Below are 26,539 nucleotides of genomic sequence, written 5' to 3' on the forward strand. Positions count from 1 at the left end.
GACTGATTAGGACCACAACCCCGCGACATTTCCCCACTTTTATACGGAAATGGAAGGCAACGAATAACTACAGAAAGAAACCCTCAAAAATCATAGGAAAGGAGCTTGTATTTTTGGTTGGTTGGCCCTTGTACTCTTTCAGATAATGAAAAAAGGAATTAATTGATTAACTGTCCGATGGAGGGGTAGCAAGGCGTTTACCTCACGTCATTGTCCTCGTCGGATCTCCCTGCCTTCTCAAGATGCCTGCCACTTGGATCAGATAAACCTGTAAAATTATGTACAAAAGGTAGAAGGTTATTCCGAAAGGGATTTTTAGATTTCATGATATATCAGACAGTATTCCTCGTCAGTTTCACGTTTTTCAGTGATTGAACAACAATCTGAACCCTGTTGAAATTCAAGAATTGCTCAATCATGTCAGACCTCTTCGTGGACATTGTTACGCCAAATGGCCATAAATATCAACAGCCGACCGGACTTTTTATCAATAATGAGTTTGTGAAGGGATCGAAGGGGAAACCATCTCATCATTGGACCCAGCGTGAGTCAACTCCTTTCTTAACTACCATGCGACTCGATGCCATATTGAAGTCATCTCACACATTTTTCCCAATTTTAGGACAGAGAAAGAAATTGCTTCCGTACACGCAGCGAGTGCTGAGGATGTTGACCGAGCCGTTCGAGCAGCTCGGGCTGCATTCAAAGCACCTACCTGGAAGAAGCTGTCTGCGACCGATCGTGGTAGACTGCTGGTGCGTCTTTCGGAGTTGATCGAAGAAAGAAAAGAGCTATTTGCTAGCATCGACGCATGGGACAATGGTAGGTACCGAGCAATGAACACGTTTTCCAATCTAGAATACTAAAATTTCTCATCACCTAGGGAAAACATACGAGCTTGCTATGGAAGATGACCTCCCCGATTCGATTGGTACATTTCGATACTTCGGTGGTTGGGCCGACAAGAGCTTCGGCCAAACTATCGAGACCTCTCCCGAAAAGTTCGCCTATACCCTTCGTCAACCATACGGCGTGATCGGTCAAATCATTCCATGGAATTTCCCTCTGGCAATGGCTGCTTGGAAGCTTGGACCGGCCTTGGCTTGCGGAAATACCGTAGTTATCAAGGCGGCCGAGCAGACACCTCTGAGCATCTTGGTCTTAGCTACACTCATCAAAGAAGCCGGGTTCCCTCCTGGTGTTGTCAACATCATCAACGGCTATGGCCAGGAGGCGGGCACTGCTCTCACTCAACACCCATTGGTAGACAAATTGGCTTTCACAGGATCAACCACCACGGGTGCTCAAATTATGAAGGCCGCTGCTCCGGCTTTGAAGGAGGTACTCCTCGAAACAGGTGGAAAGTCACCACTGATTGTTTTCGACGACGCGGACTTGGACCAAGCCGTCAAGTGGTCGCACATTGGAATTATGGCCAACCAGGGACAGATCTGCACAGCAACCTCGAGAATCTTCGTTCAGCGCACTATTTATGACAAGTTCCTCGCTCTTTTCAAAGAGCGCGTTCGGACTGCTTCTGTTGTCGGTAGTCAATGGGAGCCGACGACTTTCCAAGGCCCCCAGGTGACTCGTGCCCAATACGACCAAGTGTTGCACTACATTGGCCTTGGAAAGTCAGAGGGAGCAACCATCGAAACGGGTGGAGAAGCATACCCTACACCCGATGGTAAAGGCTTTTTTGTGCAGCCAACCACATTTTCCAATGTTAAGCCATCGATGAAGATCTATCGTGACGAAATCTTCGGCCCGGTTGGCTGCTTGCTGCCGTTTGATACGGAAGAAGATGCGATTGAATATGCCAATGATACTCTGTACGGCTTGGGGGCCGCTGTGTTCACCCAGAATCTGCGGCGCGGACACCGGGTCGCTGCTGAAATTGAAGCAGGAACCGTTTGGCTGAACAGCAGCCAGGACAGTGATCACCGTGTTCCGTTTGGTGGATATAAGTCCAGCGGTGTGGGCCGGGAGTTGGGTCCCGCTGGTTTAGAGGCTTATACCCAGATCAAGGCTGTCCATGTTAACATGGGAAATGATCTTTGAATCCTATAGAAATTTATATTAGCCGGCTTTCAATGGTATTGTTCTCAAGGATCCCCCAGTTCTTGCTCACGGAAGAAGTAGTTTTCCCGAGGTGATCGTAGGGTAGGTTGAAGCGTCCTGCTGGAGCTGATGATAGGCATCTAGCATGCGCTTTCGGACATCAAGGACGATTCATCCGACGGAAAGTTTCGATATCCATTGCAGCGGGTTTTGTAAGTGTGGAAGCGATGGTAGATATGGGGAGGTAAGGCGACAATCGCGGGAGCAGATTCCCTTTCCGCGCAGTATAATGCCAGTTGTCTTTCCATCGTTGGTTCAATCGCTAATTGTGCAGAGCAGTAGAGGCCCCATTGCAGTCAGATCTGGCCCGAATCTCATCCCAGAGTGAGCTAAGAAGAATAGAGATGGGCGCGATATCCAAGGAATAAACGCGTACGTTGAACACTGACGGTTCGCTACTACAGGGCTGAACTTTTATTTGCATCCTCGGGGGTCAACCGGGTGCCAATGAGCAATCTGTCAACCCATCCATGGAACATCTGATACTTACATAGCACCAGTTGGCTCAATTATCCACGGGGGTGTTTCAAACTATTCATTGATCTCAGCCGCTGTTTTTATCCAAGATATATCATCCGCCCACATAGCGGGTATCTCTGAGTCCTTCAACGGGTCTAACGTGGCTAGGATCAATTGCCGACCCCAGTCGCGAACATACCAGCGATTACACAGTAACCGCATAGCCAGGCCCCAGTGCAAAAAGAGAACCTTGGCCAGCCAGTTGCCTTCTTGGAGGAGTGAAAGAAACTGATCTGTGATGAAAAGAGGCCACGCAATAGGTCCACCTTGCGCACCAATCTTGGGCCAGGGCTCGATCGCATAATTTAATAGTTCCCAAGTGGCCTTGTAAACCGCTTGGTGCGGCCTTTGCTCTGAATCGATTTTGACTTTTAACCGTCCGATGGATGCCATCAAATCCCTAGGCCTCGATTAGCATCTCATAGTATTTTGGGAGTTGAATAAAGTGGCAACATACTTGTGCAAACTGAACAACTTTTCACTGATCTCATGTGATGAAGTATTACTAAGATTTTAGTCAGTAAGAAGCCCTCAAATAGATAGAAATATTAAAACTCACTTATTTGGCTGCCATAGAGCCTCGACAGAGTCCGGTATACAAAGCCAGCCACCCAGTGATCCATCCGCACCAACTTCATTAAACCGGTTAAAAAGCATGGAGGCGCCATTGAGCAGCGTGCGAACTTCGATGACTGGCGAGAAAGGATCGCCGGGGGTATTTTCAGCTGATATTGAATGAAATCCGGTCGCAAAAATTATAATAAAGACGGAGGACACAAAGGCGGGCTCGTATTGTTGCAACGTGATTTCCGGTAGAATCTTGCCAAGGCCAGAGCAAGCTTGACTTTGATAACGCACGGCAGCATCTAGCCATTTGAGACGATTATCGGCTTCGAACGAGGCCAAGTGCAATGCAGACAATGCGAGGATAGTGTCCAATAAGAAAGGAAACGATGTCGCCATCTGCGGGATTGACATTGACAAATGATAAGCTGAAAGCCCGTCCTGAGATAATGTTTGGTAGGTAGACGTCATGTAGTGATGCATAAGCTTCATCTCCAGCATGCGCGTGGGCATTGGAAGATCACCAGGGGCCCGACCACTGTTCTCGGAGTCATCTCGCTCTAAAGGGGATCCTTGAGAACTTTCATGATCACCCTGTGGATAGCTGCACTCTAATCCTCGTCTCTTGCACAGTGTGCACTTGGGAAAATCTTCATCGCACTATCAATCGAGTCAGACGGATGAAACACTTGAATACTGACTGTATTACCCAAAAGTAGAAGAAGAGGGGATTGATTTGATTCACAGTCCACAGCTGCGAAGTCTCTCCTTGCTCTTCCGATACCATGTGGAAGTTTTTCACTCACCTTGACATGCCTCCTTTTACATTCCAAACAGCCCTTGCGGGACTTGGTGTGCGTGCGTCGCGACGGCATTGACTAGCAGTGTCGGGTACCAGACACCGTGAAGTGTCGAGTGAAGCAATTCAACGGGCAGGAGATACTAGTAGCTCGATCAGGCCATATCCCCCAGTGAATTAGCCTGACAGCCTTGGAGATTGTGACCTCGGTTTCTGAAGATTCTCACATGACGCGCCCGCGCCCGCATTGCGTGTGCTTACGTAAGGCGGTATGGACCCTCCTATATTTTTAGCTGTCGATCATCCAAGAAGCTAACTAGGAGTGGTCCATGGTGAAATAGAGCGTCTGGATAGCCTAAGGTCTGAGTCTAATCCAGAAATCAGTATTTTCGATCCGCTTTCCTAATAGTTACCTAATTGACTCGGAAGAATTAAATCTTGGAACCCGCCACGGTTGTAATTTTTTGGTACAAGGTAACCTCTAGGGCTTGAGGCTCACTTGTCAAAAATATATATTCCCATTCAAGTTTTCCGATAGTACTAATGCCCGTGTTCACGGATCCATGCCAGTGCCCAGGAGGAGCCCTCGGGAAGGGAAATACTGCAGAGGTGGGTAGATTGACCTTGGAATACGTGAAACCTTGGAATCTGATATGTTGAGAGATATTCATTCGAAAGTAATGGACAATCATTGCAGGCTGAACGCCTGAGTTGCCTTTTTATTCATTAACTGTAATACTGGAAGGATAAAAGTTGCCTTTAGACGACTCGGATCTTGAACTTGATCGAAATAGCCTGAGTTGGCCCCACACGACTTCCGAAGCGAGGAGTCGAGTTCGGTAATTAATTCGTTAAGCGTGTTTTCTTTCGGCTACGCTAACAAATCATGATGATTTCCCCATCAGATCCCCACAAGCTGCTCAAGAGTGGAGGGCGTGGGGCTTGCCCGGTGGGAAAGCGTGGAGAAGTCATATAACTACCCCGTTAGGCGTGGGGGAGGGGACTCAGTTATCACCGTCAGAGAATTTGCCAAGTGATAGGAAATCGTTTCCTGCATACTTAGTGTGCTGGGATTGAAGAATGGCAATCGCCACGATGATTGAGTATTATTCATTGCCTTCCATCCTTTTGAAATCAAACCCCTACACAGTCGCCTTTGCCATCGTCTTATTGCCTGCTCTGTTTATTTTAATACACGACTTTCTCCTCTATCTCCGTTTACCACCGGGCCCTACGCCACTGCCATTTTTGGGGAACAAATTAAGTATTCCAACTGCCTCTCCGTGGATTCAATTCGAAAAATGGTCGCGCATCTACGGCCCCATATTCACTCTTTGGATCGGGCGACGACCGACAATCATAATATCCGACCCCAATGTCGCCGTCGACCTTCTTGAAAAGCGCAGCATAAAGTTCAGCTCCCGACCAAGGTTCGTGGTCATGGGAGAGCTTTACTGGGATAATGCAGGGATTCTGGTCCAGCCCTATGGTAAAGAATGGCAAACACGTCGGCGGATGCTGCACCAGGCCCTTAATCCTTCCGCACTTCGCCTATACAAGCCGGTTCAAGAAGCAGAAGCTGCGAGACTATGCTTCACTATTCTTGAAGATCAAAAGTCTTACGAGGGGCTCATCGACCGCTTCACAGCAAGCGTGGTGTTTAGCATCGCTTACGGACATAGGATTGACTCCATGAACTCTGATATAATTCGGCAAAGACTGGACTATATGCAATATTCGGCCTCGTTGAACGTCCCGGGTAAATTTCTAGCCGAATCAATTCCCTGGCTGAAGTATATACCGAATATTTTCGCCCCGTGGAAAGCGGAAATACAACGCCGCGGCCGTGGGGAAGCGGCAATGAATTTGAATTTACTGCGACGGGTCAAAGATGAGATTAGCAACGCAGCATCTTCCACCGCAGTGCCTAACTCATTGACTAAAATGCTCCTCGAAGCACAAGAATCGGATCCTGCAGCATTTGGTTTACTCAGTGAGAGGGACTTTTCCTTTGTACCTGCATCGCTATTTGGCGCTGGAAGCGATACGACGGCCAGTACTCTCTGCAGTGCCATACTAATGCTTGTCACAAATCCCGAGGCACAGGCCGCAGCCCATGCAGAATTGGACTTTGTTATTGGAAAATCGCGTCTGCCGAATTTTTCAGATGAAGCCAATTTACCATACATCAAAGCACTTTGCAACGAGACACTTCGAATTCGCCCAGTCGCGGTTTTGGGTGGCACGCCGCACGCTAACTCGGTTGCGGATACTTACAATGGCTATTTCATTCCGAATGGTACAACAATTCTATCGAACTCATGGGCTATCAATCTGAATCCATCGTATTACCCCAATCCGCACCATTTTAATCCTTTACGCTTTCTTGGGGTAGATCCAACAACACTCGCTTATCTTCCTCGCTTTTCTCAAGATGATTTTGCAGAGGCCTCTCCTACCAATCACCATCCAGCCAAAGAGGGCCATAGCTCTTTTGGCTGGGGAAGGAGGATTTGTCCTGGGGCTGGACTGGCTCAAAATTCCTTATTTATCGCTCTAGCGCGGCTCTTGTGGACCTTCGAATTCAAACCAGTGTTGGAGAAAGATGGTTCACCGCGTCAGTATGATACATTTGCATACACGCAAGGGTTTAACATTAGGCCGCGTCCATTTGAATGTAACATCCGCCCGAGAAGTGAGGAATGCCGAGAAGTGCTCATGATAGAAAAGGGAAGAGCTGAAAGTATTCTGAGTCCCTTTACTCCATTTGAAGAAAAGATACTCTCTCCCGATCGAACTTGGACTTGAAGCTTTACTTAATTATACTTGACACTCTATATAATTTCATGTACTGGACTTTACTGAATTAAACCTGTGGATTATTTTAAATCAGTCCCAAGATCCTTTGGGTATGCTATAGAAAACCAATATTGGCATGTCCTTGAATAAAAATGCAAAGAGGGGTGATTTCAGAGTGAAGAACAAAAACAGCTAATTCCTGTCTCATAAGTTGATCTGAAACCTTTTGCTCGTTCTAATGCGCTCGCCGAAGACGTAGAAAATAACCGGCAGCGGGCACAGCGCCAGCGCAATAAAACCGAGCAACGAGTTTCCCCAACCTAAGCCGAGCTTCTCATACATCTTTGGCCCAGCAAGTGGTAGTAGGCAGCCGGCCAGGGAACGGAAAACTGTGTTTGCAGCCATAGCACTAGCAGCATATATTGTGAAGGCATCGACTAGATAAGTGCTGACAGTCATCTAAATTTAAATTCGTTAGTAAATTGGATCCCACAATTTTCTTGTCTAACTTACGAAAGAAATCAGCATTCCAACGCCCAGGAAAGAGGTTCCGATAATCGGCACAATCCAGTGGGTTTTGTAGTACGCAGTCCATCCGTACATAAAGAGAGAAGCGGGAACGAATAGAGAGCCGGGAATCATTGGGGGAAGTCGATATTCAGGCTTGCTGACACCTTTCTTTACGGTGAGGTATTTCAGTAGGCGATCGGATGTTGCGCCAAGGAAAACAAGTCCAAGGATAGATCCGATACCGATGCCTAGGTATGCTAGACCAACCGATCCCTGCGAGAAATGGTATTGATCCTCGAAGACGGAGCTGATGGTAGTGAATAGGAGATAGAGATATCCATAAATCACACCGACGTAGAGCGAGAGTAAAAAGACGATCGGCGAAAGGAAAAGCATCTTGGTAGGTCGAACAATCGAAAAAATGAACAGATCCCGAGGAGAGCGACCAGTGTCAAGGGCAGAACGCAAGTTCATGTTACCGGTTTCTTTCTGCAGTCTCTTCGTTTTACGGGCCAGAAGGGTTGGTGCGTATGACTCTTTGATAGTTAGGAGGGAGCTAATAGCGACCGCGCCACTCTGCAAAAATGTGAGATTAGTTGAATATTCCGAACAACAAACGGTAAATGTTCTATTGCACTCACAGCCATGGCCAGAACCCAAAAGGTCCATCTCCAGCCCTTCGCTTGGGCAAGGTATCCACCCGCTATTTCCAGTCAGATATGATTGTGTTAAACGAGATTGTGAGACATACCAACGGGACCAACAACAGGTCCAATAAGGGGTCCAATAGCCCAGGCCGCCATTGCGCTACCTCTGCTTTCTTGAACAAACATATCCGCAATTGACCCGGCGCCAATAGTCAAAGGGCAGCTACCCACACAGCCGGCGAAGAAGCGAAACACAACCAGACTGCCGATGTCTGGTGCGACAGCGCAGGTGATTGTCCATACCACGTAGAAAATGTTGCAAATATTGTAGACCTAAATGATGGTTGGTACTCGGATTTCAAGTTCAATCACGATTTGACTTACCCAACGTCGCCCATACATCTCCGAGATAGGAGCGATGAGAAGGGGACCGAAGCAGTACCCGAGGAGATAGACAGAAACGACGAAAGAACTAAGTTCCGTACTGGTAATCTCAAAATCCTTGACTAGTTGCCCAACACCCGGGGCGAACATTGATGATCCGAGAGGCCTTTAAAGAATAGTAGTGTGAGCTGTGTCACTGCAAAAGCACGGGAAGGAGTAAAGGCCTCACGTTAAAAAGGTGATCAGCGCGATGGAAACCGTTGCGCTTATCTTTTGCTTTTTCGTCCAATTGAGAGGGTTCTCGGGGTCGTTCGGTCCATCCCAGTCAACAATATTTGGATCCCGGGAGCTTTCATCCTTCTCGATTGTGGTCTCATGTGCTCGGGGTCCAGCCTCCAGATCAGATTTTTCATGGAATGATTGCTTTTCGTCGTCGACTTGGTGAACTTCTGTATTGCTGGCTCTTGGTGTTGATCCATCAACAGATGGGGTCTCTGCAAACAAACATTAGCAATTAGTTACCATCAAAGTGTGAACATTCGTTTCCCGAAGGTTGAAAAGCAACAGAATCGGTGCACGTACTGTGGTCCTCCATTGCGAGCATTTCGAAGGAGTAGTCTCAGTACTCTTGCTGGTCTACTCCTTAGCTAAACGTATGGGATATTGGTTGCGCGGTATGATTCTTGGTGGCGATGCTAGCAAAAATTGCAGGTAAGCCACAGGAGCACCACACGGAGGACAAGGTTTCCGAAGTACGTCAAATTCGGGAAATATGGTTCAACAGGTCCACTCACGATCTTCAAGGCCTTTGGGCCGGGCGAGGAAGGGAGTAACACAGGAAGGTATGAGAGAAGTGAAGGATTCGGGAATTGCAAATGCGACGGGAATGGCTGAACAGATTGACCGATTGTTTTCCCAGGATCTCGGAGTTTAGACCGACAGGTATCCCCGCAGCGAGTTATCCACCACCAAGTACGAGCGCGATGGTCTGCTAAGGGCTTGTGCATCTCGGATGCTGCCGGGCATCCGAGAGAAAAAAATACATAAGAACTGGGCATAGTAACTATGCACGAGTGAGAATACGGAATACGAGAGCCAGGATCTGATTCGAACGCCTCCAGGTCAGCAGGTCCTCAAAAAACAAAAAAAGGGCGGCACAGAAAAAGGTTAGAAGACTCCTTTGAAGCGGGTCCTGCCGCAATTCTGGGGTGAGACTCGGAGCATTTGGACTACTTTTATCAGTTAGTACAGGCTGTTCCAATCCGTACTCGGTACCCGGTACTTCATAGCCAATATTGAATCTCATTTGATCCCACTAGCATTTAGGGTGTCCATATCCATATCCATATTGTCGTACGAGTACTCCATATGGGGCGTGGACCACCTGGACCCCGACTATGATCCACTACAGCGGGGTCCCAGATTCCGCGTGGGCCCAGCATGGCTCCTTTTTATTGCAGCTTTGGTGCCTGGATGATTCGATCCATCGTTTATTTTCCATAACGCTATACTTTCAATGAATTCGATGTTTTGTCGTGGGAACCCCTTCCACAAGAAGAAGGGGTCATGCGATCCCTGATAGCGTCGCCGTCGATGCGTTTGTAACATCTGGAGTGCAAAGAGCCCACAGGAACAGCACTGGCCTTGCTTATGATTTGTGAAAGAGAGAGAAATGCCCGGCGACAATAAGAGACATCCCATCTTCACCTCCATCATTACCGCGGGAAATGCTCAATCTCCTTGGGGAGAAGAGAAGCAGGCGGAAAGAAGAGACAAAACTGGCAGAATATACCCAAACCCAAACCGAAACTAACCAAAAAGCAAACCAAGTTTCTATAGTGGCGCTGGTTCGGGGCCAAAACTCCGACCTCGTTCGGTCTTTCAATTCTCATCTTCCCCTCCCCGCATCCTCTTCACGCAAGACCTGGTAAGTCAGCCTCCCTTACCCCCACTATCTCGCATGGCTCCAGGTTTTTCATTCGTATATCTCTATTCTGACCTATGATACATAGTACTCTAATATCTCCTCCCTTCCGAGCCACTGCGTCATTATGCGACCGCCCACCACTTATCTTCTGGGCCTCCTCGGAGCCGCAACGGTCGCATTTGCTAGAATCACCGAGCTCGTTGAGTCGAATACCGTATCTTTGACCAAGGACACATTTCATGATTTCATAGAAGCGCATGACTTGGTTCTGGTCAACTTCTACAGCCCGTCAGGCAGGCACTGCCAAGAGTTGGCCCCAAAGTATGAAGAAGCGGCCAGGGAACTGAAAGAGAACAACGTTCCTCTTGTCAAGGTGAACTGCATGGAGGACCGAGAATTTTGTCGAGATATGGATATTGAATACATGCCTAAAATGGAGGTGTTCCGAGGCCTCGAATCGCGTGAACCATACCGTGGTGATCGCACCACAGAGTCGTATGCAATTCACAACCTTGACAAGCACAGCGGGGGCATGCTAACATATTGGCTAGGATTGTCGCATATATGATTGACGAGTTTATGACTGATGGCTCTGGGGAAGGCCTTTACTATCAAGCCTCTGCTTAATTTGGTTTCACATACCAGCTGGCTCGACCCTGTTTTCCTAGCGTTTCGTTCATTTTTCGACATTTTAATACCCGATATGTATATTCTGCAATGACAACACCAAACCATCACTGCCCGGGTCTTCGAAAAGAATTCAAGGGAGACATGACAGACGTACGTATGCTTTGAAAGGGCGACCGGCCTGCCGTAGTCACTCGCGACCGTCACCATTCGACTTTCCTGGGGTGAAAACGAGCTCGAAGTTTCTGCCTCGTCCTAACCTTGGAATATACATCAAAACCAGACTGCAACCACGTCTCCCTGGTCCGGTTCTATTCAACGGCTTTGGAATTGTACTAGTAGCTTACTCGATACTACTATAACCTAATAATACACGATTCTTGCCAAAGGTTTTCCATGGTTCTTCACCGAGAAACCGGATCATTGGCCTCTATTTGTAGTTGTACCAGTATAAATTGACGACTAGTCGCCCCGGGTGCTAACTTGAATGTGCCTCAGGCTATGAATTAGACTATGCCATCGTAACGTGTAATGCAGCTAATATATACAAATCCTATGCATGAAAAAGGTCTTCGATCACTTCGATGGTCCAGCTTGCGACTGTCCCCCATTACCATCCACCTCCCGAATCACCAACCAAAGGCATTTCCTGAACCGATCCTGTTCATCACCATTCTCCGACCTATAATTCGAATCCTGCCTTCTAGGATCATTATACTTCTTCAACGCGGAGTTAAACCGAGTCAACCTCGACTTAGCCGTCGGCTTGATATCGAGTTGAAGATCCTGGATCCAAGGCTGAAGCACATGAAGCCTTTGTTGCTGCAAGTCTAATTCATGCGCCTGTTTCTGATCCTGTTCCTTAGAGTCGCTACCATTCCTCCGCTCCCGATACGCGCGAGACATATCAGCCAACTGCCGAACAACAGTCGAATTCTTATTAATCTTGCCCTGCGGGTCAAGAATAGGAATTTTCGCAATGTAAGCGAGTGCATCGAGGTTCGCGAGCTCGGCTTTTAGACCGCGGGGACCGAAAATTTCCTTATTCGCTTGTTTGAGGGCCGAGTCTGATCGGCTCTTTGACTTGCTTTGTTCACTTATATTTGCAAGGCCGCTGAATGCGGATCCGATCCAGTGCAGTGGAAATAGAATTGGAACGGACTTGAGGATGCCGCCGGTGACATCGAGGACTTGCATTGGTGGGTTGGTTGTGATCACGTCGTTGAGCGAGTCGAGGAATCTGAAGAATGATTCCTGGGGGAGGTTGTATTTGTTTAACATCGGCACGTAGGCTCGAAGTAAAGGGGACCCCGGTGAGGAGTCGACAGCTGGGATGGCAATAGTTCTGTCTTGAGGATTTGGCATTGGCGTTGGCGAATATCCTGGCGCGTTCGTTGGAGGGTATCCTGGTCCGTATGCAGGAGGATAGCCGGGCCCGCCTGCTTGAGGATATCCTTGCCCGTCGGCTGGGGGATACCCTGGACCAAAGGCAGGAGGATAGCCGGGCCCGTTCGCTGGGGGATATCCTTGGCCGTCTGCTGGGGCATATCCTGGCCCGAAAGCAGGAGGATAGCCGGGCCCATTCGCTGGGGGATACCCTGACCCGCCTACTGGAGAATATCCTTTCCCGTCTGATGGGGCGTATCCAGGCCCGTTCACTGGAGGATATCCTTTCCCGTCTGCTGGAGGATACCCTGACCCGTTCGCAGGAGGAGCGAAAGCTTGATTTTGGTTGTAATAATGAGTGTTTTCCGCGACACGAACCTCGGGAAGATTCTCTTCGACGGGTACGACCTCAGGCAGCGTTTCCCGATCGACCTGTGGCACTACTTCCGGGGCATCATAGATTTCTGGTTGCGGCTTCTTAGAGTCTTTAGAGTCGTTGACTGCTGGATCTTCAGACGCAGAGTTGGGCGCAACCCTTGAATAAGGTGGAAGACCGCGATTTTCCATCTCCTGCTCGGCGTGATGCCGATCCAGATCCTCAAAGGGATTGCTGCTTGACTTTTTGTCTGACATGTCGTGATTTCAGAATAATACCACCGGAACTTGTAGCGCTGAGGTCCGTGAAGCTGCGTTATATTCGTCGCTGCTTGTCCCTCAGATGTTGACGGTGTGAGTCGGAGGGGTATTTTTAGGTTTGCTTTTTGTCGAATAAGTTCCCAATGGCGCCGGATACAATTGCCGAATACGCACACAACACCCAAGGGATTGTTGAATATGGAAAAGATGGAGATTTTACTAGTGAATAATCAAGATGAGCATTTGTGGAGGAAAATAGCTGAAGGTCCAAGGCAAATGAGGGAGTGAAGGCTTTTGGCCCCCAAAAATGATGCGCACAGCCACAGAAGAAGCCCACAAGGCTTATGATAACAAACACGAGCTAAGATACGCTATTACGGATTCGGAAAGGAGTGCGAAATCGCCATCTTCCTTTTTCCAGACATGAAAAATCAGTTGCCAAGAGTTATAAAACTATGTAGATAGAAAAAATAGCTTGGAGGGTTTTAGAATGCTTTAGAATCAGAGACAGGATTGAAAAATTGATGTACTATGGACATTTTGTCCCGAGGTCAACAGTAAATGCACCAGTCCTAGAGGGCGCTACCGCGCTGGTTTCGAAATTGATAGATTCAAGAAAGCAGATTAGCTTGTTATATCATCGCTGCTATATATACATGATTCGGAATGGAATATTAAATGAAAGAAATATGTTTGCCCTCGAAGATCTCTTAGACAAAAGCGATCGCACCAAGAGCAACACCAGCAACAGCGGCAAGCGACCCAGTCAACGCACCAGCAGCGTTGAAAGTCGTCGTTGTTTGAGCCGAAGCAGAGCCACTGCTGCTAGCAGTGTTACTTCCGCTTCCACTTCCACTTGTACTTCCAGAGGCGCCTTGGCTGGAGGAAAGAGAAGCCGCAGGAGTAGTCGAAGGGCTAGTGGCAGCGCCGCTGGTTTGGCTTCCAGTCGCAGTTGAAGTCACGACAACAGTGGTGGGAGAAGTCGCGGTTACGACAGAAGTCGAGGTGGCAACATCAGGTCCGTCAGAGGTGGAAGAGGTAGACTCAGCGGTGGTCTCAGCTGTGCTTTCAGTCGTGGGAGTAGCACTGGCTGAGGGTGTCCAGCAAGAAAGATATGACTTGCTGGTGGCTCGGGTCTCGGTGCCGGTGTACATAGGACATCCGGGGACATCAGTCTTGGGGGGAGCACGGCCACCACCACAGTCTAGGGGATCGCAGATTTCGCCAGTGTCTGGGTCGAACCAGTGGACGATCTTGTCGGCGCAGGTGGTGAAGCTGTGGGTTGAACAGTCCACGGCTGCGACGCTTGAGGCGAGCATCAGCAGGGGGAGGGCAGTTGCGACAGTTTGGACGCGCATAGTGGCGACTGAATGGATGAGCAAATAGTAGATCAATGAATGGGTGTTGTCAGTGACGAATTCGAAATGGGATCTACTCGTAGGGCTGAGTTGAGTGTGGGGATTGATTAAAGATCAGCTTGAGAGAAAGAACCCCGAAAGAATCGGGGAAGACAGGCTCAAGTTATAGGCGCTTCTCCTCTTTCCCAATTGAGTTTTGGAGTCATCGATGGGGTTCTGGTCCCTGGAAGACTCGGAATGCCGGCATGAGGTTTTCAGCCTCCAAGCCTATTAAGGAAAAGCGCGGGGTCTGAGATCGATTGCCCTGACCAACTGCCTGAGACATGCCCTATCACAGCATCTCGTCGGGAACGCTAAGCCTCCGCCTCGCTTGGACGGTAACATCCGTGGAGATGAGTGCATCGCACTCAACCCCGAAATAGGAGCGGGAAATAAACCGACTGCCTAGGATTCGCTGGAAAGAATTGATCGTGGGTTGTGGGTGGTGGGTGGATAGCGGGTAGGCGCCCCAGGTTTAGTTTCTTTCATAATAGCGATTGTAGCCTCTGTGGCAGGTTCTTTGGCTAGATCATGGAATTGCCGTATTACCGTAGCGCTATCCTTAGCTGGGTTCCTGAAATTGGGGGCCATCGAATTTTCCAGCCAATAGAGAAGAAAGAGCCAACTGGTAGCTTTTCGAAAACAGATACGCTATCGCAATGAAGCCCGGCTTCATCTTTGTGGGTTTACTCGTCTCAAAGTAAATATTTAATAAGGCTCTTCTACTGCATCAATTACTATGAACCAACGAGAGTAAATCTGTTCACTGCCCAGGTGATGGGGCCAAAATCGTACCTTGCCAGTGGATCTCTGGGTGTCAAAGCAACTTCGACAATAGATCTCGTTTATTAGTAGCTACGAGTAGACTCAATTGAAGTTCAACAACGGGGAAAAATGCGATGAATTTGGTATCATATTATTCATTGATCGAGTAATTGGGTGCAGTTTTGGACATCATGAAACCAGCGTTGTCCAAAATTTGTAAGATGTTCATTCCGGGCACGAAAGTGGTGACGAATTTGATCTCAAGGCATAGTAAAATCTCCGAGAAAGAATCCAGTTGGGGATTTGTGACACAAAGTTACATTATGATCAATCCATTTCACACCAAGGCCGAGTGCATTTACGTGCATTGCTGTTTGCTCGAAAGGATAAGCTGCAATATGAGCTTCGAGGAACTTGAACAACTGAAGGCTCAATGCAAGTCTAAAAATATGGGATGACCTCAGGTGATGCACAATTACTTCACAGAATCGTACATATAACGGAAAACTGGCATATTCGAAAAAATATCAAAGTAGAAACAATTGATCAAACTTGCGATATTTGCCCGGCCACTACGACCCCAGGCAGGGTTTACTTCGACGATGTGCACAGCAAAACCTCAGGGTGACATCGGGCAAGTAGGTGATGGAATGATGTCTATTCACTTTTCCATGTAGCACAAGTGGCATAGAATGCCAAGGGTGGGACGCCTTGATGCACCTTCGGTGAACAAGGCAACTGCTCACACGGTCTCAGATCCGTCTACACGCCACATCACACGCCACATCAGCAGCCCCATTACAAGGGAAACCCCAGTTAGCCTCAAAATCAGCCAGTCGGGATCTTTGACGCGAAATGAACTATCGACACGCTCAAATGGGGCCACATTGTGGTGGGTGCGAACCCACTATCAAAGAAGTCTCAGTGATGAACTCAGTTCCTTGAACTGTGAGGCGTGTTGGAGATGGTCTGTTAGGTCTTTCAGCGCGGTATCTCGAAGCACGTTTAAACTAGACATGGCTGGGGGCAGCTTAGCGGGTATTTATCGCCAGTTCACGCACGACACGCCACCCAGCGCGGACTAAGCCGGTATCGAATGGGTACTGTAGTTTTCTGCGAGAACTATACACAAGGCCGTGCAAGGCTGCGATCGGAGGAACCCGTGGAGGAACCACACACTCCGTACAACCAATCCCACATCCAGACTCAAAAGAAGACATCGCAATGATGAAGTCCGCGATAGCCGACGGGTGGGGTTGGAACTGTTGGAAAGCCGAACTCGAGCGAGAGTGAAAATTAAGGGTGGCTACATCGTGAGGGGAGAGTCGATGATGAGCTAGCTATTAGTAGCAATCAATCTTCTCCCTAGACCACGTGGATTCCTAGTTTTTCAAATCTGGGCAGCGTCACCCTTCTCTTGATCTAATGTCGTGTGAGAATGGAAGACTTTGCAGGTGGATCTCCTGCAGCGGCAGTTGACCGGCGTCCCGATGTCTAGTGTCGGCCGGGATACCCGACTGGACAATCGATGCCAAGTTATCTACAACCGGAACATGGAATCCACACCATCGTCGGTCGGCGATAGGCGGCGCGACAGATTGAAAAAAACAAGAAATTGGACAGACCAGCACGGATCCACAGTGTTGGCCAAAAAGATCGCCAGAAGCGGATTGTGGCGAGGATGGTTGTGTCGCGGGAATTAAATCAGATTAGATGGGGATCGTTGATTAACTTTCGACCCTTTTCGCCATGACCTTGACCGCGGGAAGGCGATGAAAATTTCGCCCGAGTGATTCGCCAAGAACGCTAGGGAAATGAGTTCACGCAAGCCTAAAGCTTCCTTGCGGCTGGCAAGCCCGGAAGGCAACGGCCGTGGTGGAACGGGGAAATTCAAAATTGCATGTCAGGGCACCACCAAGCACCAAGGCGGAGACGACAGGCCACACATACAGATACACAGCCTTGTGCATCTCGTGTACTATGTTGCCTGGACGTGGCATGGGCACAACCTAAGTTGTTCGCATCGATACTCCCCGAGATAGCCATAGCTTCCCTCTTGCATAGCCAATGGCAGGGGCGGAAAACGCGCGAATTGTCTCTGATGCTGGGAGGGGTTTGAGGGTCGGGCATCCCTAGTTTTCCCTTGGTCGATGGTGGTCGAGGCGCCCGCTAGTCGCTAAGTTTAACCCACGGACCCGGGACTGAATGGGGATAGGTGACGGATGGGATGGAACGGCATGGGATTCCACGTTCCAATTGCCATCAGATAAGAAATAGTGGCGTCGGACCAGAGCATGTTTTGGTCAGGGACCCGAAGAGGAGCAAAAATCGTTCTCACAGGACCATGGATTAAGGTGTAAACTCGTACTCCGTACTCCGTAGTCGTTACTAGTTGATTGCTTGGCCATGTTGCACGGGCTAACCCGGCTGGGCAGTCGGATGGTCCTTTCGATCGGCATTAAAAGTGGGAGCCTTGCATAGTTAATTTGCGTTTAAATTGGAAGGAATAAACCGGGGCAACAACAACGAGTCCTGGCAGAGTGAAGAATGGATATAAAAATGAGGATGAGGTAAAGAAGAAGAGAAGACGAAGAGAAGTGGAGAGAGGAGCATCATTGACTTGGGCGTGGTGACTTGGGGAAGGTGCGGTTGGTGACTGCAAACAGGCAGGGTCGCACTTTCCTCAGGTGCAGTGGCACCCGGACTCGGAAGGTACGCCTAACCTAAATAGGCATAGCGTATCTAATACTCACCAATCATATGAACCTTCCTCAAGGTGGCTGATCCTGTGATTGGTCAACCACCAAGTGGATCCCATCTGATTACTGCCAATTCCCATTTTATCTGATGGGTGGATATCATCCCATCCCATCTCAATCCAATCCCATCCCACCTCCCACTCCCTCCAGTCTCCAGTCTCCAGGCCCTTCTCATGGTCGGCTCCTCCGTTGCACCTGATCCCCGACCTGGCCCTGAAAAAAAAAGTAAAAAAAAATCGGATGGCGCGCGCTTGCCGGCCCTCGGATCCCTCTTCTCCTCTCTCAAATACTCCGGCTCGTCCTTTCTTTTGCTTCAATTTCTCGTCCCAACCCTCTCCCCGCTGGTAACCGGGCTTCTTCAGTTCTTCTTCTGAAGTCCCTTGCCTTTCGTCACTCGGCGTTTCACATCGTTCTGACATCCCATTCGTCACCATGGGTGTCTTCGATATGTTTCATGGCCGCAATGACAATGGCCGTGTCACTCACTCTATTGCTGATACCGACAACATCCACGACCCTTCTGAAAGCAAGCATCCCCATTCCGTTGAAGCAGGCGCAGAACCAGGTGAATCTGGTCTCCCGGTCTATGAGACCGGTTCCGAGGCTTCCTTCGGCGTGAACGGTGTCCTAGATGACGAGAAGGAGCGCGAGAACAACCCGGACCATGTTAATGCTAAGATTGCCCTGGGTCAGCAAAAGGCCGAGGCCGCTGCTCTCGTTTGGAGTCGCCCCGTGGTCATTGGTATTTATGCTTGGTGAGTACATCCGATCAGTGAAATGCAATTGATTTTGCTTTATATCCTTACTCGCTCGCTCGCTTGCATTCCATCCCGGATTAGTTGCTAATCAATTTCTTCTTCTCTTCTCAGGATCTGGCTTTGCTTCTTCATGCTGGCCTTCCACTCCAGCATCAGCGGTAACTTGATCAACTTTGTCTTCGCCGATTTCGCCCTCGCCCCGCAGGTCTCCACCTCGTACATTCTCTCCACCATCATCGGTGGTGTTCTCAAGCTGCCACTGGCTAAAACCCTGCAACTTTGGGGTCGCGCGGAAGCTCTGATCTTCTCTACTGTCGTCTATACCCTCGGCATGATCATCCTGTCCGCCTGCAACAATGCCAACGCTTTCGCTGCCGGATACGTTATCTACTGGATCGGCTACTACTGTCTCTATCTGATCCTGGATATATTCGTCGCTGATACCTCTGGCCTGCGTTCGCGAGCTTTTGCCTTCGCCTTCGCTTCTACCCCGTTCATTTGCACCGCATTCACGGGTCCCCTCGCAGCCACTGCCATTCGTGAAAATTCTGGCTGGCGCTGGGGTTATGGTATCTTTTGCATCGTCCAGCCGGTTATCTTCCTACCACTGGCCCTGGTCTTCAAATTCTACGAGCGCAAGGCGATCAAAATGGGTGTCTGGGAGCGCCGCAACACCGGCCGTACAAAGATCCAGGCTATCGTCCACTACATCCACGAGTTTGATGTCATTGGTGCTCTCCTCCTCATGGCAGCTTTTGTCATCTTCCTCCTGCCCTTCAGCTTGACCCAGTATGGCCGCTCCGAGTACAATTCCGCCAAATTCATTGCGATGGTCATCGTCGGCTTCCTTACCCTGTTCATCTTCGCAGCCTGGGAGAAGTGGTTCGCTCGCACCCATTTCATCCGATACGAGCTCCTCAAACGCCCAAGCATTCTCGGTGCTTGCATTTGCTCCGCCGTCTCCTTCTTCAGCTTCTACCTATGGGACCAGTATTTCTACAACTTCATCCTCCTCACCTATAATCTGGATTCGACCATGGCTGGATATATGCTCCAAATTTACAATGTCGGATCTTGCTTCTGGGCCCCCATCCTGGGTATCATCATCTGGTATACCAGACACTTCAAGTACATCACCCTGTTTTTCGGCGTGCCTCTGATGATTCTGGGGTCGGGCTTGATGATATACTTCCGTGGAGAAGATCACGGTATCGGTTATATCGTGATGTGCCAGATCTTCATTGCTTTCGGTGGTGGTACTCTGGTGATCGGTGATGACATGGCCGTGATGGCTGGCGGTGGTCGCGAGGGCACCCCAATGATGCTCGCGCTGATCGGTCTGTTCTCCAGCATCGGTGGAGCTATCGGGTATGCCGTGTCTGCTGCGATCTACAACAACGTCTTTGTTGAAGCACTCGCCAGCAAGCTGCCTGAGAACCTGAAGGCCAATGCCACGGAGATCTACACTCTAGGCATCACCACACAGATGGCCTACCCCGTGGGCTCTGATCTACGCAATGCCACCGTCTATGCCTGGGGATATGCCCAGAGGATGAATTGCATTGCCTCGACCTGTATCCTGGTGCTGCTCATCCCTGGCGTCGCCATCTGGAAGAACTACGATGTCGGCAAGAAGCAGAACAAGGGTACCATGGCCTTTAATTAAGGGGTCTACGTCGCCCATATTGTTCAATTTGTCTGAACAGCATCATGATACCATGTTTCGAAGATGGATTCTTCACTGAGCTGGGGAAAGCTCATCATGCCCAAGAAAAGAGAAAATCTCCTTAACTATCGGATACCCCCATAGCACACCATACCATATCATATGTATCATAGCCATTACCATTTCATGCACACACTTAATGATTAACTCCTGCTAGAAGCAGAATCAAAATTTATTCTTATCATGAATCGTCCAGATCAACTATTTCTCACTTTCAATACAATTTACAATGTACCCAGCTCCCTCCAACTTCAACCCCGCATTGTTAAGTGGTCCCTGCATCCACACTAACGCTGCCCGGAGATCCGCCTGTCGATCTCAACAACAATACCACCCTACAATCACCGACAGCGCAACAATCCACGCGCAGGACCTCCTCGTCGGCAATTATCCCGAAGCGACGCGGAGTAAATAAAATAAATATCCTCCCCCTCATACGTCTTCGTTTTTCCCTCTCCAACTTAATCCTCGGTGGTGAAAAGAAACCAAACCAAGGAAGGAAGGGGGTGACACAGAACGCGGCGACCAAAACAAACAACTTCCTTATTTTTTTTCTAGGAAGAAATCCAGAAAAAAAATAAAAAATAAAAAAAGAGAAACAGAAATCAAGACCTTGACCATCTGCGCCAACAATGCCATCAACAAAAGCCCTCGTCAGCGGGCTATCCCTCCTCCTCCAAATCCCAACAACCCAAGCCACAGCAACAGACATCAACCACATAAACCCACTAATCGGCTCAACAGCCGGCGGAAACGTCTTCACCGGCGCAAGTCTACCCTACGGCCTCGCCAAACCCGTCGCCGACGTCGACGGCCAGAATACAGGCGGTTTCTCGACGGACGGGAGTAACGTTACTGGATTTTCGTCGCTTCATGATTCCGGCACCGGGGGGGAATCCTTCCCTTGGTGTTTTTCCTTTATTCCCGCATCTTTGCAATAGCGAGGATGGGGGGATTGCTGAGTGTGGGTTTACCAAAGAGCGCAGGAAGAGAGGGTATAAGCTTGATTCTGTGAAGGCTGAGCCGGGGTTTTTTGGAATTGAGTTGGTTGATGGGTTTAAGGTTGATATGACGGCTGCTAGGAGGACGGCTGTTTATAGGTTTTCGTTTCCTTCGTCCGGTGCAGAGGGAGATGGAGCGGTGTCGACTGATCCAGTTATCTCGATTGATCTGACTGATCTCTGGGAGTCGAGGCAAAATGCCAGTATCTCTGTTGATGTGAAGAATGGTCGTGTCAAGGGTAATGGGACATTTCTGCCTAGTTTCGGCGCCGGGTCATATCAGACCTATTTCTGCGCTGATTTCGTGGGCGCCCGGGTTAAGGATGGTGGTATTTGGGTGAATGATCGCGCGGGCAGTGAACCGAAGGAGTTATTCGTTACGAGGGGATTCAATAACTTCTACCTCCAGGCTGGTGGGTGGATGAGTTTTGAGCAACCGGATGAGGGGGATACGATTACTGCTCGAGTTGGTGTGAGTTTCATCAGCACCGAGCAAGCCTGTTCGAACGGCGAATCAGAAGTTCCCAATATCGAGGGCGATTTTGATAAATTGCGCGACGAGGCGAAGAAAGCCTGGGGCGAGAGATTGAGTCCTATCAAAGTGACGCCCGGGAATGGTGTTAGCGATGATATGCTGAGTGCCTTTTGGAGCGGAATTTATCGAACTATGCTCTCGCCGCAGGATATGACTGGGGAAAATCCGCTATGGGAGAGCGATGAGCCCTATTTCGACTCGTTTTATTGTATTTGGGACGCATTTCGAGCTCAACACCCTTTTCTCACAATCGTTGATCCGCAGGCTCAGTCGCGGATGGTTCGCAGTTTGATCGACACGTATAAACATGAGGGCTGGTTGCCGGATTGTCGAATGTCGTTGTGTAAGGGCTGGACGCAGGGTGGGTCTAATGCCGATGTTGTTCTTGCGGATGCTTATGTGAAGAACATCACCGGGATTGACTGGGAGCTCGCGTACAAGGCTATGGTCAATGATGCGGAGAATGAACCCCTTGAGTGGTCTTATGAAGGACGGGGTGGTCTTCAGAGCTGGAAGAGCTTGAATTATATCCCGTTTCTGGATTTCGATTATCTCGGTTTCGGGACTAACTCGCGCAGTATTTCGAGGACGGTCGAGTATGCTTATAATGACTATTGCTTGTCCGTTGTGGGACAGGGCATCGGGAAAGATGATCATACGAAATATCTCTCCCGTGCTGGGAATTGGAGAAATATTTACAAGGAGGATCAGACTTCCTTTCTTGAAAATGGGACCGATACAGGATTCACGGGATTCTTTCAACCGAAGTACATGAATGGTACTTGGGGATTCCAGGACCCTATTGCGTGCAGTGCCTTGGCATCGTGGTGCTCGCTAACATCGAATCCGTCTGAAACCTTTGAGTCCAGTATTTGGGAGTATCTGTTGTAAGTTTCCTTCTTCATTCCAATACTGCTGGTTAGATACACTAACATTGTCAAGCTATGTACCACACGACATGGCAAACCTGATCGAACTCGTCGGCGGCCCAGACACCTTTGTCAAACGCCTGGACTATTTCCACAATTCCGGGCTCGCAGATATTGGAAACGAACCCGTCTTCCTAACTGTCTACGAATACCACTACGCCGGCCGCCCAGCCCTCTCCACCAAGCGGGCACACAACTACATCCCACGCACATTTAACGCGAGCAACAACGGCCTCCCCGGTAACGACGACTCCGGAGCAATGGGCTCATTTCTGGCATGGAGTCTGATGGGTTTATTCCCTAATCCAGGCCAAAGTGTCTACCTCATCAGCCCGCCATTCTTCGAGGCCGTTGAGATCACACACCCGGAAACGAATAAGACAGCTACCATCCGCAATATCAATTTCGATTCGAGTTATGAGAAGATCTTTGTTCAAAGTGCTACACTTAATGGAAAGCCCTATACTAAGAACTGGATTGATCATGCTTTTTTCACGGAGGGTATGACGCTTGAGTTGACTCTAGGCGAGGCGGAGAGTGATTGGGGGACGCGGAAGGAGGACTTGCCTCCCAGCTTGAGCGATACTGTTGTTCAAAATGGGATGCGTCGTGCATGAGTGTGAATTACTTCAAAGTTCTCAATGGGATAGGATATTTTCGGTGTTCCATTTAAGCAACTGGATCTAAGTTATAGCTTATAACGACTACTCGTATAGTTTGAGGTAAATGTAGTGCCTCAGGCAGGAATATAGACCCATGAAATCACGTGCCCGCCCCCGTTACTGCATCGATTGGGTGACGTTGCCTTGATTAAACTCGAACTTGAACTTGAAGGCCCCCAACTCATTGAGCCCCCTGTTTTCAGGGCTGTCCAGCTGTTGAATTTCATCTCAACCCTTGACCATATCTGTCTGATCCTCTGGCACCGTTCTCTGCCTCAAAAATCCACAACTCCACGCCACGCCGCGCCGCGCCGAACCCCATCGCGCACTCCGTCATGGCTAATCGACAAATCACACGGCGCATCGTCATCAGTGCAGCGATCTCCATACTGATCGTATTCTTCCTTTTCATCCGACCCCAAGGACCACCGAGCCCTGCCATCCGAGCACCCGGTCACATCACGCATAATGCGCCATCTACGGGGATCACAATCCAGGAAGGGACATTGAAAGGGGATGTCGTGATGCCAAAGCTAGGCAATGCAACCGCAAAGTATGTATAAACCATTGTTTCTAGACGGAGACTTGTATATTCCCCGTTCCCTTTCATGCACAGCTAGCTAATCGTCATAATGTGACTATAGAGCTGAACTCGGACGCGCGACATGGAAATATTTCCACACGGTCATGGCTCGATTCCCCGAAAAGCCAACGGAGGATCAACAAGAAGCTCTCCGCTCGTATATCCACCTCTTCGCTCGACTATACCCTTGGTACGACTTTCCCCTGTCATACTTTCGCTACTCCCCCGACCCCCATACCATTCCAGTTTCACACGGGCATGCTATTACCTATTGCCTGCGCAATATTGAGACAGTGTAACTGAGCTAACCGTGAAACAGTGGTGAATGCGCCGAACACTTCCAGCAACACCTTACCAAGTACCCACCGCAAGTGTCCTCGCGAAAAGTCGCAGCAGGTTGGGGCTGCTTTATTCACAATGAGGTTAACGCTATGCTGGAGAAGCCGGAATTCGACTGTAGCAAACTGGGCGCATATTATGATTGCGGATGTGCCGAAGATGAGGAGGGTGAGGATGAGGGCAAGGGAAAGGGAAAGGGCAAGGATGATGCTGGTCACGCTGCCACGAGCACGGACGCAAGACACGATCCCGCCCATGATCACTTGGCCGTGGAGATCTCAAAAGAACCGTAAGCTGCTCTTGCTAGTCATTTGTGATGGTGCCTCGTGCTGATACATTTCCTTTAGCACCACTCGTGGTTAACTTGAGCTATGATCATCGTTTGGCGTTTTTTTGTTTCTGGGCTCGACTAGACATACGCGGAGCTGGTCTCTTGTGCATCATTCTTCTTGTCTCATAACTAATATCTATATACCCATTGCATCCGAACATTTCAGAGAAGAAAAAACCCTGTTGCTTGCAAAACCCCGAACTTGAACATGTCAGATACGCTGCTTATACTTCGGGAAAATACACTGGAGCGAGACGTAAAAATGGGTATAAATGAGTGTATTAATTTTGAATAAAACGGCGTTGTGCCTAGGGTGAAGATACCGTGACATCTTCCAAATTTGAATCAAACATAAAACGCCCCGGTAGTAGACAGCCAGCTTAAATCTTCAAGGACCGTGACTTGTTCCCTGCCTTGCAATCCCAGCCACCCAGTATATGCACACAAAATCCAAATATTTACTTACTACCCGTCAGACCTTACTATCAAATCTCTCATAGCTAACTGAAATCTCATCCGTCCTCTCAATACCCGCCGCTCCCTGGAGAATGTTCTCATCGCTGGTATCACGCGAGTGGTATTTAACAATCGTCGAATTCTTCGGCTCAAGGACCGAGTCATTCGTGTTCGAAATTGAGAATTTACCGTACTTGCGAGCACCGCTGCCATACATGGGCAATTTGTATGAGGTTTTGTCACCGCTGTTTCCGACGGAGCTGTCTTTGCCATCTTTGCCGTAGCGGATGCGGATATAAAGAGGTCGGAGGACGGGAATGGAGGAGCACATTATTGTGACGAGACTTTCTGTAGCAGACCAAATGAGCATTGGGACGGTGTCGTCTGTTTCAAAATACCGTTAGCAGGCTCTCCTTCTTCGATTTAGGGGTAGATAACTTACAGATGTACTCAGAGGCGTCGAGGCCATTTAGGGCGACTGTACGGACAATACCACAAACACCGGCACTAAGATTGTGCTGTCAGAGGTATGCTCATCGATGTTGGATAGTTCAGCTCACAATATTCCAAGACTCAGACCACAAGCAACAGTGATCTTCTCCTTTCGTTTCATATTGAGATCCCAGACAACGAACCACGGGAGGGTTGCGAAGGCGAGATCGGCAGCTACAAACCAAGCTGTGAAAATGCAAATCAGTATCCCGAATGGAAAGTTTATACTTGGATACCAGTCGCGGAATACGTACAACCAACCGTATAGCCAACGTTGGAAAAGTTGATCCAGCAATGTCCAGGTGTCATCGGATTCCAGCTCTTCTCGACCGGCGAGCACTGGACAATAACAACGATGCTGGCAAATAATGTTATAATGGCGGTTATACCGAGACAGACATAGATAAACCAGATCTGGATCTTGTTTCGCACGATTCGGAGTAGGAAAACGCCAACGGCCGCTTTTCCGATGCCAATGACCATTATACCAGCCACCTGGCTGAATAATTCATATTTGACAGCAGTAAAGTAGATCGTTGGATCACCAATATCAGCAAATAATCTGCCTAGGCCGTAGTGTGTGGCCATGGTGACGAAAATTGTGTAAAGAATGTGGACGACCTAGGGCTGTTAGTCTGGAGTGGTATAGGAAGTAGCGATTCTGTTCTCACCAGCGCCAGAATGCATATATAGTCATCAGCACCGACAGCATTGAGGATCTGCTTTCGGGTATAGAGTCTGAGTGTTACGAAAAATGCAAATAGAACGGCCTCAGTCCAGAGGACGCCATTCACCATGGGACCTAGCCCGCCGTAGGAGCTCATTTTGGTGATGGATATAGGTGAATTCAGATGTTAAAAAAGAATCACCATTGGGAGTATGGTGAT

At 49.0% G+C, this 26,539-nt stretch overlaps 11 protein-coding genes across 11 annotated transcripts; 6 read left to right on the forward strand and 5 right to left on the reverse strand.

Annotated features, from left to right (window-relative positions):
- Nucleotides 1-417: 417 nt before the first annotated feature.
- On the forward strand, nucleotides 418-2,061 carry N7509_007435 (aldehyde dehydrogenase domain-containing protein; the record flags this gene model as incomplete). The annotated part of the gene is made up of 3 exons (XM_056632072.1): nucleotides 418-544; nucleotides 628-822; nucleotides 884-2,061. The coding sequence occupies 3 exons, from the start codon at nucleotides 418-420 to the stop codon at nucleotides 2,059-2,061; spliced, it is 1,500 nt and encodes a 499-aa protein (XP_056487623.1).
- A 591-nt stretch (nucleotides 2,062-2,652) lies between these two features.
- On the reverse strand, nucleotides 2,653-3,618 carry N7509_007436 (uncharacterized protein; the record flags this gene model as incomplete). The annotated part of the gene is made up of 3 exons (XM_056632073.1): nucleotides 2,653-3,040; nucleotides 3,098-3,145; nucleotides 3,200-3,618. 3 exons carry the CDS (start codon nucleotides 3,616-3,618, stop codon nucleotides 2,653-2,655), a joined length of 855 nt encoding a protein of 284 aa, XP_056487624.1.
- A 1,480-nt stretch (nucleotides 3,619-5,098) lies between these two features.
- On the forward strand, nucleotides 5,099-6,811 carry N7509_007437 (cytochrome P450; the record flags this gene model as incomplete). Its single annotated transcript, XM_056632074.1, has 1 exon — nucleotides 5,099-6,811. The coding sequence occupies one exon, from the start codon at nucleotides 5,099-5,101 to the stop codon at nucleotides 6,809-6,811; it is 1,713 nt and encodes a 570-aa protein (XP_056487625.1).
- Nucleotides 6,812-7,006: 195 nt separating this feature from the next.
- N7509_007438 (MFS transporter) lies at nucleotides 7,007-8,947 on the reverse strand (the record flags this gene model as incomplete). Its single annotated transcript, XM_056632075.1, has 7 exons — nucleotides 7,007-7,261; nucleotides 7,316-7,888; nucleotides 7,954-8,015; nucleotides 8,064-8,292; nucleotides 8,344-8,509; nucleotides 8,573-8,837; nucleotides 8,926-8,947. 7 exons carry the CDS (start codon nucleotides 8,945-8,947, stop codon nucleotides 7,007-7,009), a joined length of 1,572 nt encoding a protein of 523 aa, XP_056487626.1.
- Nucleotides 8,948-10,394: 1,447 nt separating this feature from the next.
- N7509_007439 (uncharacterized protein) lies at nucleotides 10,395-10,897 on the forward strand (the record flags this gene model as incomplete). The annotated part of the gene is made up of 2 exons (XM_056632076.1): nucleotides 10,395-10,765; nucleotides 10,822-10,897. The coding sequence occupies 2 exons, from the start codon at nucleotides 10,395-10,397 to the stop codon at nucleotides 10,895-10,897; spliced, it is 447 nt and encodes a 148-aa protein (XP_056487627.1).
- Nucleotides 10,898-11,473: 576 nt separating this feature from the next.
- On the reverse strand, nucleotides 11,474-12,916 carry N7509_007440 (uncharacterized protein; the record flags this gene model as incomplete). Its single annotated transcript, XM_056632077.1, has 1 exon — nucleotides 11,474-12,916. One exon carries the CDS (start codon nucleotides 12,914-12,916, stop codon nucleotides 11,474-11,476), a length of 1,443 nt encoding a protein of 480 aa, XP_056487628.1.
- Nucleotides 12,917-13,629: 713 nt separating this feature from the next.
- On the reverse strand, nucleotides 13,630-14,277 carry N7509_007441 (Glycoside hydrolase 18 protein; the record flags this gene model as incomplete). Its single annotated transcript, XM_056632078.1, has 1 exon — nucleotides 13,630-14,277. The coding sequence occupies one exon, from the start codon at nucleotides 14,275-14,277 to the stop codon at nucleotides 13,630-13,632; it is 648 nt and encodes a 215-aa protein (XP_056487629.1).
- A 3,995-nt stretch (nucleotides 14,278-18,272) lies between these two features.
- Nucleotides 18,273-20,264, forward strand: sit2 (putative siderochrome-iron transporter; the record flags this gene model as incomplete). Its single annotated transcript, XM_056632079.1, has 2 exons — nucleotides 18,273-18,595; nucleotides 18,710-20,264. The coding sequence occupies 2 exons, from the start codon at nucleotides 18,273-18,275 to the stop codon at nucleotides 20,262-20,264; spliced, it is 1,878 nt and encodes a 625-aa protein (XP_056487630.1).
- A 692-nt stretch (nucleotides 20,265-20,956) lies between these two features.
- Nucleotides 20,957-23,406, forward strand: N7509_007443 (GH92 family glycosyl hydrolase; the record flags this gene model as incomplete). Its single annotated transcript, XM_056632080.1, has 3 exons — nucleotides 20,957-21,231; nucleotides 21,266-22,747; nucleotides 22,803-23,406. 3 exons carry the CDS (start codon nucleotides 20,957-20,959, stop codon nucleotides 23,404-23,406), a joined length of 2,361 nt encoding a protein of 786 aa, XP_056487631.1.
- Nucleotides 23,407-23,786: 380 nt separating this feature from the next.
- On the forward strand, nucleotides 23,787-24,736 carry N7509_007444 (flavin-linked sulfhydryl oxidase ERV2; the record flags this gene model as incomplete). The annotated part of the gene is made up of 4 exons (XM_056632081.1): nucleotides 23,787-24,004; nucleotides 24,096-24,224; nucleotides 24,354-24,662; nucleotides 24,721-24,736. The coding sequence occupies 4 exons, from the start codon at nucleotides 23,787-23,789 to the stop codon at nucleotides 24,734-24,736; spliced, it is 672 nt and encodes a 223-aa protein (XP_056487632.1).
- Nucleotides 24,737-25,188: 452 nt separating this feature from the next.
- On the reverse strand, nucleotides 25,189-26,476 carry N7509_007445 (uncharacterized protein; the record flags this gene model as incomplete). The annotated part of the gene is made up of 5 exons (XM_056632082.1): nucleotides 25,189-25,544; nucleotides 25,603-25,667; nucleotides 25,721-25,838; nucleotides 25,907-26,273; nucleotides 26,324-26,476. Coding segments are annotated over 5 exons (1,059 nt in total), but the record flags the coding sequence as incomplete, so codon positions are not given.
- Nucleotides 26,477-26,539: the final 63 nt, after the last annotated feature.

Source organism: Penicillium cosmopolitanum (assembly GCF_028827165.1).
Source record: "Penicillium cosmopolitanum strain IBT 29677 chromosome Unknown utg000008l:1.0-4398992.0:1.0-4402845.0, whole genome shotgun sequence".
In the NCBI taxonomy this organism is placed as follows: domain Eukaryota; kingdom Fungi; phylum Ascomycota; class Eurotiomycetes; order Eurotiales; family Aspergillaceae; genus Penicillium; species Penicillium cosmopolitanum.